Consider the following 12,979-nt stretch of genomic DNA (forward strand, 5'->3'; position numbering starts at 1 on the left):
TCTCAGGTACACACACACACACACACACACACACAGCCATGCGCCCACGCTCACGGAGTCTCAGGTACACACACACACACACACACACACACACACACACACACAGCCATGCGCCCACGCTCACGGAGTCTCAGGTACACACACACACACACACACACACACACACACACACACAGCCATGCGTCCACGCTCACGGAGTCTCAGGTACACACACACACACACACACACACACACACACACACACAGCCATGCGTCCACGCTCACGGAGTCTCAGGTACACACACACACACACACACACACACACACACACACACACACACACACACACACAGCCATGCGCCCACGCTCACGGAGTCTCAGGTACACACACACACACACACACACACACACACACACAGCCATGCGTCCACGCTCACGGAGTCTCAGGTACACACACACACACAGCCATGCGTCCACGCTCACGGAGTCTCAGGTACACACACACACACACACACACAGCCATGCGCCCACGCTCACGGAGTCTCAGGTACACACACACACACACACACACACACACACACACAGCCATGCGTCCACGCTCACGGAGTCTCAGGTACACACACACACACAGCCATGCGTCCACGCTCACGGAGTCTCAGGTACACACACACACACAGCCATGCGTCCACGCTCACGGAGTCTCAGGTACACACACACACACACACACACACAGCCATGCGTCCACGCTCACGGAGTCTCAGGTACACACACACACACACACACACACACACACACACACACACACACACAGCCATGCGTCCACGCTCACGGAGTCTCAGGTACACACACACACACACACACACACACACACACAGCCATGCGTCCACGCTCACGGAGTCTCAGGTACACACACACACACACACACACACAGCCATGCGTCCACGCTCACGGAGTCTCAGGTACACACACACACACACACACACACAGCCATGCGTCCACGCTCACGGAGTCTCAGGTACACACACACACACACACACAGCCATGCGTCCACGCTCACGGAGTCTCAGGTACACACACACACACACACACACACACACACACACACACACACACACACACACACAGCCATGCGTCCACGCTCACGGAGTCTCAGGTACACACACACACACACACACACACACACACACAGCCATGCGTCCACGCTCACGGAGTCTCAGGTACACACACACACACACACACAGCCATGCGTCCACGCTCACGGAGTCTCAGGTACACACACACACACACACACACACAGCCATGCGTCCACGCTCACGGAGTCTCAGGTACACACACACACAGCCATGCGTCCACGCTCACGGAGTCTCAGGTACACACACACACACACACACACACACACACACACAGCCATGCGTCCACGCTCACGGAGTCTCAGGTACACACACACACACACACACACACACACACACACACACACAGCCATGCGTCCACGCTCACGGAGTCTCAGGTACACACACACACACACACACACACACACACACACACACACACACACACACAGCCATGCGCCCACGCTCACGGAGTCTCAGGTACACACACACACACACACACACACACACACACACAGCCATGCGTCCACGCTCACGGAGTCTCAGGTACACACACACACACAGCCATGCGTCCACGCTCACGGAGTCTCAGGTACACACACACACACACACACACAGCCATGCGCCCACGCTCACGGAGTCTCAGGTACACACACACACACACACACACACACACACACACAGCCATGCGTCCACGCTCACGGAGTCTCAGGTACACACACACACACAGCCATGCGTCCACGCTCACGGAGTCTCAGGTACACACACACACACAGCCATGCGTCCACGCTCACGGAGTCTCAGGTACACACACACACACACACACACACAGCCATGCGTCCACGCTCACGGAGTCTCAGGTACACACACACACACACACACACACACACACACACACACACACACACAGCCATGCGTCCACGCTCACGGAGTCTCAGGTACACACACACACACACACACACACACACACACAGCCATGCGTCCACGCTCACGGAGTCTCAGGTACACACACACACACACACACACACAGCCATGCGTCCACGCTCACGGAGTCTCAGGTACACACACACACACACACACACACAGCCATGCGTCCACGCTCACGGAGTCTCAGGTACACACACACACACACACACAGCCATGCGTCCACGCTCACGGAGTCTCAGGTACACACACACACACACACACACACACACACACACACACACACACACACACAGCCATGCGTCCACGCTCACGGAGTCTCAGGTACACACACACACACACACACACACACACACACAGCCATGCGTCCACGCTCACGGAGTCTCAGGTACACACACACACACACACACAGCCATGCGTCCACGCTCACGGAGTCTCAGGTACACACACACACACACACACACACAGCCATGCGTCCACGCTCACGGAGTCTCAGGTACACACACACACAGCCATGCGTCCACGCTCACGGAGTCTCAGGTACACACACACACACACACACCCACACACACACACAGCCATGCGTCCACGCTCACGGAGTCTCAGGTACACACACACACAGCCATGCGTCCACGCTCACGGAGTCTCAGGTACACACACACACAGCCATGCGTCCACGCTCACGGAGTCTCAGGTACACACACACACACACAGCCATGCGTCCACGCTCACGGAGTCTCAGGTACACACACACACACACACACACACACACACACACACACACACACAGCCATGCGTCCACGCTCACGGAGTCTCAGGTACACACACACACACACACACACACACACACACAGCCATGCGTCCACGCTCACGGAGTCTCAGGTACACACACACACACACACACACACACACACACAGCCATGCGTCCACGCTCACGGAGTCTCAGGTACACACACACACACACACACACACAGCCATGCGTCCACGCTCACGGAGTCTCAGGTACACACACACACACACACACACACACACACAGCCATGCGTCCACGCTCACGGAGTCTCAGGTACACACACACACACAGCCATGCGTCCACGCTCACGGAGTCTCAGGTACACACACACACAGCCATGCGTCCACGCTCACGGAGTCTCAGGTACACACACACACACAGCCATGCGTCCACGCTCACGGAGTCTCAGGTACACACACACACACAGCCATGCGTCCACGCTCACGGAGTCTCAGGTACACACACACACAGCCATGCGTCCACGCTCACGGAGTCTCAGGTACACACACACACACAGCCATGCGTCCACGCTCACGGAGTCTCAGGTACACACACACACACACACAGCCATGCGTCCACGCTCACGGAGTCTCAGGTACACACACACACAGCCATGCGTCCACGCTCACGGAGTCTCAGGTACACACACACACAGCCATGCGTCCACGCTCACGGAGTCTCAGGTACACACACACACACACAGCCATGCGTCCACGCTCACGGAGTCTCAGGTACACACACACACACACACACACACACACACACACACAGCCATGCGTCCACGCTCACGGAGTCTCAGGTACACACACACACACACACACACACACACACACAGCCATGCGTCCACGCTCACGGAGTCTCAGGTACACACACACACACACACACACACACACACACAGCCATGCGTCCACGCTCACGGAGTCTCAGGTACACACACACACACACACACACACAGCCATGCGTCCACGCTCACGGAGTCTCAGGTACACACACACACACACACACACACACACACACAGCCATGCGTCCACGCTCACGGAGTCTCAGGTACACACACACACACAGCCATGCGTCCACGCTCACGGAGTCTCAGGTACACACACACACAGCCATGCGTCCACGCTCACGGAGTCTCAGGTACACACACACACACAGCCATGCGTCCACGCTCACGGAGTCTCAGGTACACACACACACACAGCCATGCGTCCACGCTCACGGAGTCTCAGGTACACACACACACAGCCATGCGTCCACGCTCACGGAGTCTCAGGTACACACACACACACAGCCATGCGTCCACGCTCACGGAGTCTCAGGTACACACACACACACAGCCATGCGTCCACGCTCACGGAGTCTCAGGTACACACACACACACACACACACACAGCCATGCGTCCACGCTCACGGAGTCTCAGGTACACACACACACACACACACACACACACACACACACACACACACACAGCCATGCGTCCACGCTCACGGAGTCTCAGGTACACACACACACACACACACACACACACACACAGCCATGCGTCCACGCTCACGGAGTCTCAGGTACACACACACACACACACACACACAGCCATGCGTCCACGCTCACGGAGTCTCAGGTACACACACACACACAGCCATGCGTCCACGCTCACGGAGTCTCAGGTACACACACACACACAGCCATGCGTCCACGCTCACGGAGTCTCAGGTACACACACACACAGCCATGCGTCCACGCTCACGGAGTCTCAGGTACACACACACACACAGCCATGCGTCCACGCTCACGGAGTCTCAGGTACACACACACACACAGCCATGCGTCCACGCTCACGGAGTCTCAGGTACACACACACACACAGCCATGCGTCCACGCTCACGGAGTCTCAGGTACACACACACACACACACACACACACACACACAGCCATGCGTCCACGCTCACGGAGTCTCAGGTACACACACACACACACACACACACACACAGCCATGCGTCCACGCTCACGGAGTCTCAGGTACACACACACACACACACAGCCATGCGTCCACGCTCACGGAGTCTCAGGTACACACACACACACACACACACACAGCCATGCGTCCACGCTCACGGAGTCTCAGGTACACACACACACACACACACACACAGCCATGCGTCCACGCTCACGGAGTCTCAGGTACACACACACACACACACACACAGCCATGCGTCCACGCTCACGGAGTCTCAGGTACACACACACACACACACACACACACACACACAGCCATGCGTCCACGCTCACGGAGTCTCAGGTACACACACACACAGCCATGCGTCCACGCTCACGGAGTCTCAGGTACACACACACACAGCCATGCGTCCACGCTCACGGAGTCTCAGGTACACACACACACAGCCATGCGTCCACGCTCACGGAGTCTCAGGTAACACACACACACACACACACACACACACAGCCATGCGTCCACGCTCACGGAGTCTCAGGTACGTACACACACACAGCCATGCGTCCACGCTCACGGAGTCTCAGGTACACACACACACACACACACACGCAGCTATGTGTCCACGCTCACAGAGTCTCAGGTACACACACACACACACACACACACACAGCCATGCGTCCACGCTCACGGAGTCTCAGGTACACACACACACACACACACACACACACACACACAGCCATGCGCCCACGCTCACGGAGTCTCAGGTACACACACACACACACACACACACACACACACACAGCCATGCGTCCACGCTCACGGAGTCTCAGGTACACACACACACACACACACACACACACAGCCATGCGTCCACGCTCACGGAGTCTCAGGTACACACACACACACACACACACACAGCCATGCGTCCACGCTCACGGAGTCTCAGGTACACACACACACACACACACACACACACACAGCCATGCGTCCACGCTCACGGAGTCTCAGGTACACACACACACACAGCCATGCGTCCACGCTCACGGAGTCTCAGGTACACACACACACACAGCCATGCGTCCACGCTCACGGAGTCTCAGGTACACACACACACACACACACACACAGCCATGCGTCCACGCTCACGGAGTCTCAGGTACACACACACACACACACACACACACACACACACACACACACACACAGCCATGCGTCCACGCTCACGGAGTCTCAGGTACACACACACACACACACACACACACACACACAGCCATGCGTCCACGCTCACGGAGTCTCAGGTACACACACACACACACACACACACAGCCATGCGTCCACGCTCACGGAGTCTCAGGTACACACACACACACACACACACACAGCCATGCGTCCACGCTCACGGAGTCTCAGGTACACACACACACACACACACAGCCATGCGTCCACGCTCACGGAGTCTCAGGTACACACACACACACACACACACACACACACACACACACACACACACACACAGCCATGCGTCCACGCTCACGGAGTCTCAGGTACACACACACACACACACACACACACACACACAGCCATGCGTCCACGCTCACGGAGTCTCAGGTACACACACACACACACACACAGCCATGCGTCCACGCTCACGGAGTCTCAGGTACACACACACACACACACACACACAGCCATGCGTCCACGCTCACGGAGTCTCAGGTACACACACACACACACACACACACACACACACAGCCATGCGTCCACGCTCACGGAGTCTCAGGTACACACACACACACACACACACACACACACACAGCCATGCGTCCACGCTCACGGAGTCTCAGGTACACACACACACACACACACACACAGCCATGCGTCCACGCTCACGGAGTCTCAGGTACACACACACACACACACACACACACACACACAGCCATGCGTCCACGCTCACGGAGTCTCAGGTACACACACACACACAGCCATGCGTCCACGCTCACGGAGTCTCAGGTACACACACACACAGCCATGCGTCCACGCTCACGGAGTCTCAGGTACACACACACACACAGCCATGCGTCCACGCTCACGGAGTCTCAGGTACACACACACACACAGCCATGCGTCCACGCTCACGGAGTCTCAGGTACACACACACACAGCCATGCGTCCACGCTCACGGAGTCTCAGGTACACACACACACACAGCCATGCGTCCACGCTCACGGAGTCTCAGGTACACACACACACACAGCCATGCGTCCACGCTCACGGAGTCTCAGGTACACACACACACACAGCCATGCGTCCACGCTCACGGAGTCTCAGGTACACACACACACACAGCCATGCGTCCACGCTCACGGAGTCTCAGGTACACACACACACACACACACACACACACACACAGCCATGCGTCCACGCTCACGGAGTCTCAGGTACACACACACACACACACACACACACACAGCCATGCGTCCACGCTCACGGAGTCTCAGGTACACACACACACACACACAGCCATGCGTCCACGCTCACGGAGTCTCAGGTACACACACACACACACACACACACAGCCATGCGTCCACGCTCACGGAGTCTCAGGTACACACACACACACACACACACACAGCCATGCGTCCACGCTCACGGAGTCTCAGGTACACACACACACACACACACACAGCCATGCGTCCACGCTCACGGAGTCTCAGGTACACACACACACACACACACACACACACACACAGCCATGCGTCCACGCTCACGGAGTCTCAGGTACACACACACACAGCCATGCGTCCACGCTCACGGAGTCTCAGGTACACACACACACAGCCATGCGTCCACGCTCACGGAGTCTCAGGTACACACACACACAGCCATGCGTCCACGCTCACGGAGTCTCAGGTAACACACACACACACACACACACACACACAGCCATGCGTCCACGCTCACGGAGTCTCAGGTACGTACACACACACAGCCATGCGTCCACGCTCACGGAGTCTCAGGTACACACACACACACACACACACGCAGCTATGTGTCCACGCTCACAGAGTCTCAGGTACACACACACACACACACACACACACAGCCATGCGTCCACGCTCACGGAGTCTCAGGTACACACACACACACACACACACACACACACACACACACACACAGCCATGCGTCCACGCTCACGGAGTCTCAGGTACACACACACACACACACACACACACACACACACACAGCCATGCGTCCACGCTCACGGAGTCTCAGGTACACACACACACACACACACACACAGCCATGCGTCCACGCTCACGGAGTCTCAGGTACACACACACACACACACAGCCATGCGTCCACGCTCACGGAGTCTCAGGTACGTACACACACACACACACACACACACACACACACACAGCCATGTTTCCACGCTCACAGAGTCTCAGGTAACACACACACACACACACACACACACACACACACACACAGCCATGCGTCCACACTCATAGAGTCTCAGGTAACACACACACACACGCACACACAGCAATGCGTCCACGCTCACAGAGTCTCAGGTAACTTTTCAGACTTGTAAAAGTTCAAATCCATTTGAATTCTTGACTTTATCAGTCTTAATAGAAGAATGATTTGACATGGAACTATACTCTCATTCAGGTGTAATAATCCAGTCACTAACCAATTCATCTGCTGCAGCTCAACCTTGTTGCTGGAAGTTAGCTTATAGGGACTATTTTCAGGTGCTGCATGATATCATTGTGCTGCTGCGCCCATGGTGTTCCTTGATTATTACGCTGGAATGAGAGTATAGTTCCATGTTAAATCAGCCTAGAAAATCGCCATGTTTCATTTTCCGTTGGTCTTATTACACTTTCTAATTTGAGAGGAGACAAGTTTTAAATAGGAAAATTCCCGGAAATCTTAGTCACTTTTAAACGTGATACTAGCAGGGGAGAAGCTAATGGTCTAATCAGAAACGTGATGCTAGCAGGGGAGAAGCTAATGGTCTAATCAGATTCAATGAGCTATGCTAGGCTGGAGCTAAAACGGGTTTCGCCAGACTCAGGATGATTTCAGGAGCTCAGTTATCAACAATGACAAGCCAGCTGAAACCTGCCACTCTCTCTCCCTCTTGTGCGGGCTCATGATGCATTTTTTACTCTGTGAAGAAACCGTCTAAATTAAAAGTTTACCGTCACATGCACACTACTCTGTTTGCCTTTTCCTGCAACAGCTGAATTCCCACGATGCTTCAGTATGTAAATAGAGCTAGCTCTCCATTACAGTGCTCAATTACCTTTACCTAGCTAGCTCAATTACCTTTACCTAGCTAGCTAGCGTTCCATTACAGTGCTCAATTACCTTTACCTAGTTAGCTAGCTCTCCATTACAGTGCTCAATTACCTTTACCTAGCTAGCTCAATTACCTTTACCTAGCTAGCTAGCTCTCCATTACAGTGCTCAATTACCTTTACCTAGCTAGCTAGCGTTCCATTACAGTGCTCAATTACCTTTACCTAGCTAGCTCAATTACCTTTACCTAGCTAGCTAGTGTTCCATTACAGTGCTCAATTACCTTTACCTAGCTAGCGTTCCATTACAGTGCTCAATTACCTTTACCTAGCTAGCGTTCCATTACAGCGCTCCTTTACCTAGCTAGCGTTCCATTACAGCGCTCAATTACCTTTACCTAGCTAGCTAGCGTTCCATTACAGCGCTCAATTACCTATTTTTGAGGGGAAATAAAGTTTTCGTGGCGAAGCCATCATGAGCTAGACAACAGAATTGCTTGGTGCCATATGCACAGTGTGTTAAGTCAGCCCCCACAAAGGGTCCCCCCCCCCCCCCCCTCTACGTGTGTGTGTCCCCTCTCTCTCCACGTGTGTGTGTGTGTGTGTGTGTGTGTGTCCTCGTGTGTCCTCTCTCTCTACGTGTGTGTGTGTGTGTGTGTCCCCTCTCTCTCTACGTGTGTGTGTGTGTGTCCTCTCTCTCTACGTTTGTGTGTGTGTGTGTCCCCTCTCTCTCTACGTGTGTGTGTGTGTCCTCTCTCTACGTGTGTGTGTGTTTCCTCTCTCTCTACGTGTGTGTGTGTGTGTGTGTGTTGTGTCTCCTCTCTCTCTACGTGTGTGTGTGTTGTGTCTCCTCTCTCTCTACGTGTGTGTGTGTTTCCACTCTCTCTACGTGTGTGTGTGTCCCCTCTCTCTCTACGTGTGTGTGTGTGTCCTCTCTCTCTACGTGTGTGTGTGTGTGTTTCCTCTCTCTCTACGTGTGTGTGTGTGTGTGTCTCCTCTCTCTCTACGTGTGTGTGTGTGTGTGTCCCCTCTCTCTCTACGTGTGTGTGTGTCCCCTCTCTCTCTACGTGTGTGTGTGTCCCCTCTCTCTCTACGTGTGTGTGTGTGTGTGTGTGTCCTCTCTCTCTACGTGTGTGTGTGTGTGTGTGTGTGTGTGTTTCCTCTCTCTCTACGTGTGTGTGTGTGTGTGTTTCCTCTCTCTCTACGTGTGTGTGTGTGTGTGTTTCCTCTCTCTCTACGTGTGTGTGTGTGTGTGTCTCCTCTCTCTCTACGTGTGTGTGTGTCCCCTCTCTCTCTACGTGTGTGTGTGTCCCCTCTCTCTCTACGTGTGTGTGTGTGTGTGTGTGTCCTCTCTCTCTACGTGTGTGTGTGTGTGTGTGTGTGTGTTTCCTCTCTCTCTACGTGTGTGTGTGTGTGTGTCTCCTCTCTCTCTACGTGTGTGTGTGTGTCCTCTCTCTCTACGTGTGTGTGTGTTTCCTCTCTCTCTACGTGTGTGTGTGTGTGTGTGTCCTCTCTCTCTACGTGTGTGTGTGTGTGTCCCCTCTCTCTCTACGTGTGTGTGTGTGTCCTCTCTCTCTACGTGTGTGCGTGTCTCCTCTCTCTCTACGTGTGTGTGTGTGTGTTTCCCCTCTCTCTCTACGTGTGTGTGTGTGTGTCCTCTCTCTCTACGTGTGTGTGTGTTTCCTCTCTCTCTACGTGTGTGTGTGTGTGTGTGTGTGTGTCTCCTCTCTCTCTACGTGTGTGTGTGTGTCCCTCTCTACGTGTGTGTGGGCGGTTGGATGATGAGCCTCCAGCAGCAGCAGCATGACGCAGCTCCAGCCCAAAGATTTAGGCGACGCGTGCACACACACACGTGCACGCACGCACACACACACACCCATCACACACACACACACACCCATCACACACACACACACAAACACGTGCATGTGGTGTGTCTTGTCACACTTCAGTCCAAACATCCTCTCTGGTCCACAGAGCCTGCAAGTCTCTGTGTGATTGAATGTTAGAATCTGTCTGTATAGCATGTCCAGTGTGTGTGTGTGTGTGTGTGTGTGTGTGTGTGTGTGGTTGCTGTCTCAGGCCCGTTAGCCCCAGAACAGCCAGCCCATGAGAGCCAGAAATAGAACCATGTTTGGAGCACCGCTAAGATTGGGACCTCTCCCTCTCTTTATCTCCTCTCTCTCTTTCTCTCCTTTCCTCCTCTCTTCCTCTCCTCTCTTTATCTCTCCTCTCTCCACTCCTCCTCTCCTTTCCTCCTCTCGTCTTGTCTTCCTCTCTCTCTCCATATACCTCTCTCTCTCTCTTCCCACTCTTGTCTTCCTCTTTCTTCTCCTCTCCTCTCTCCTATCCTTTTTTTTCTTCTTTCTCCTCCACTCTCTCTCTCTCCTCTCCTCTTCTCCTCCCCTCTCTCTCCTAATCTCCTCTCCTCTTCTCTTCTCCTCTCTCTCCTAATCTCCTCTCCTCTCCTCTTCTCCCCTCTCTCTCTCTCCTAATCTCCTCTCCTCCTCTCCTCTTCTCCCCTCTCTCTCTCTCCTAATCTCCTCTCCTCTTCTCTTCTCCTCTCTCTCCTAATCTCCTCTCCTCTTCTCCCCTCTCTCTCTCTCCTAATCTCCTCTCCTCTTCTCCTCCCCTCTCTCTCTCTCCTCTTCTCCTCCCCTCTCTTTCTCTCCTCTCCTCCCCTCCTCTCCTCTCTGCAGCCCGGGCCGAGCCAGTGGCTCATTTGATAACGAGATCATCATGATGAACCATGTTTACAAGGAGCGCTTCCCAAAGGTGAGTCATCCACTATCAAAGCGCTGGACAGTCCCATAGTGGTCAGCAACAACAACAACAACAACAACAAAAACGACAACATGAAAGTAGTGTGTGAAGAGAGTGGATTCGGCACTGTACGTAGTTAGTACACGTCTAGTCTCTCACCTGACTCGGGGGTGTGTGTGTGTGTGTGTGTGTGTGTGCGTGCACGTGCGCGCGTGTGTGTGCGCGCGCTGGTGTGTGTATATGTCTCTTTCCTGACTTGTGCGTGTGTGCGCGCGCTGGTGTGTGTATATGTCTTTCTCCTGACTTGTGTTTGTGTGTGTGTGTGTGTGCGCGTGTGCGTGTGTGTGTGTGCGTGCGTGTGTGCGTGCGTGTGTGTGTGCGCGTGCTGGTGTGTGTATATGTGTCTCTTCTGACGTGTGTGTGCGTGCGTGCGTGTGTGCACACTGGTGTGTGTATATGTGTCTCTCCTGACTTGCGTGCGTGTGCGTGCGCGTGTGTGCGTGCGTGTGTGTGTGTGGCAGGCCACGGCCCAGATGGAGGAGCGCCTGCAGGACGTGCTGGTCCAGTGCTCTCCAGACAGCGCTCTGCCGCTGGGGGACGGAGTTCTGGGCTTCATTCAGCACCAGCTGGTGGAACTGGGCCGCGACTGCCTGGACAAGTCCCGCAAGGGCCTGGTCACCTCGCGCTACTTCATGGAGCTGCAGGAGAAACTGGACAAGCTCCTGCACGAGGTGGGGGGACTTGCACTCCGGATCACACACACTAGCTCTCACACACACACTAACTCTCACACACACACATACTAACACACACACATACGCAAACATGCATAGACATAGTGTCACACACACACACACACACCCACATACTAACACACACATTAACACACACACACACACATACTAACACACACACATACACAAACATGCACAGACATACAGTCACACACACACACACACACATACTAACACACACACACACACACACACACACACACTAACACACACATTAACACACACACACACACATACTAACACACACACATACACAAACATGCATAGACATACAGTCACACACACACACACACACACTAACACACACACATACACAAACATGCATAGACATAGTCACAAACACACACACACACACAC

The 12,979-nt window shown here is 54.3% G+C and overlaps 1 protein-coding gene across 15 annotated transcripts in view; it reads left to right on the top strand.

The window, feature by feature from the left end:
- Positions 1-12,979, top strand: part of mast3b (microtubule associated serine/threonine kinase 3b) — a 142,383-nt gene that overhangs the window by 34,769 nt on the left and 94,635 nt on the right. For 13 of the 15 annotated variants that reach the window (XR_006035326.1, XM_042111771.1, XM_042111772.1 and 10 more), the window contains 2 exons: positions 11,765-11,840; positions 12,350-12,559. Coding sequence is in view for 14 of the 15 variants with exons in the window: in XM_042111771.1 (XP_041967705.1) it covers positions 11,765-11,840; positions 12,350-12,559 (286 nt within the window). In the remaining variant the exon portion in view is untranslated. Of the gene's footprint in view, positions 1-6,964; positions 6,992-7,166; positions 7,194-11,764; positions 11,841-12,349; positions 12,560-12,979 lie in introns of those variants that run through there. The other 2 variants (XM_042111784.1, XM_042111783.1) reach the window with 2 other exon arrangements.

Source organism: Alosa sapidissima, chromosome 12 (assembly GCF_018492685.1).
Source record: "Alosa sapidissima isolate fAloSap1 chromosome 12, fAloSap1.pri, whole genome shotgun sequence".
NCBI lineage: Eukaryota > Metazoa > Chordata > Actinopteri > Clupeiformes > Clupeidae > Alosa > Alosa sapidissima.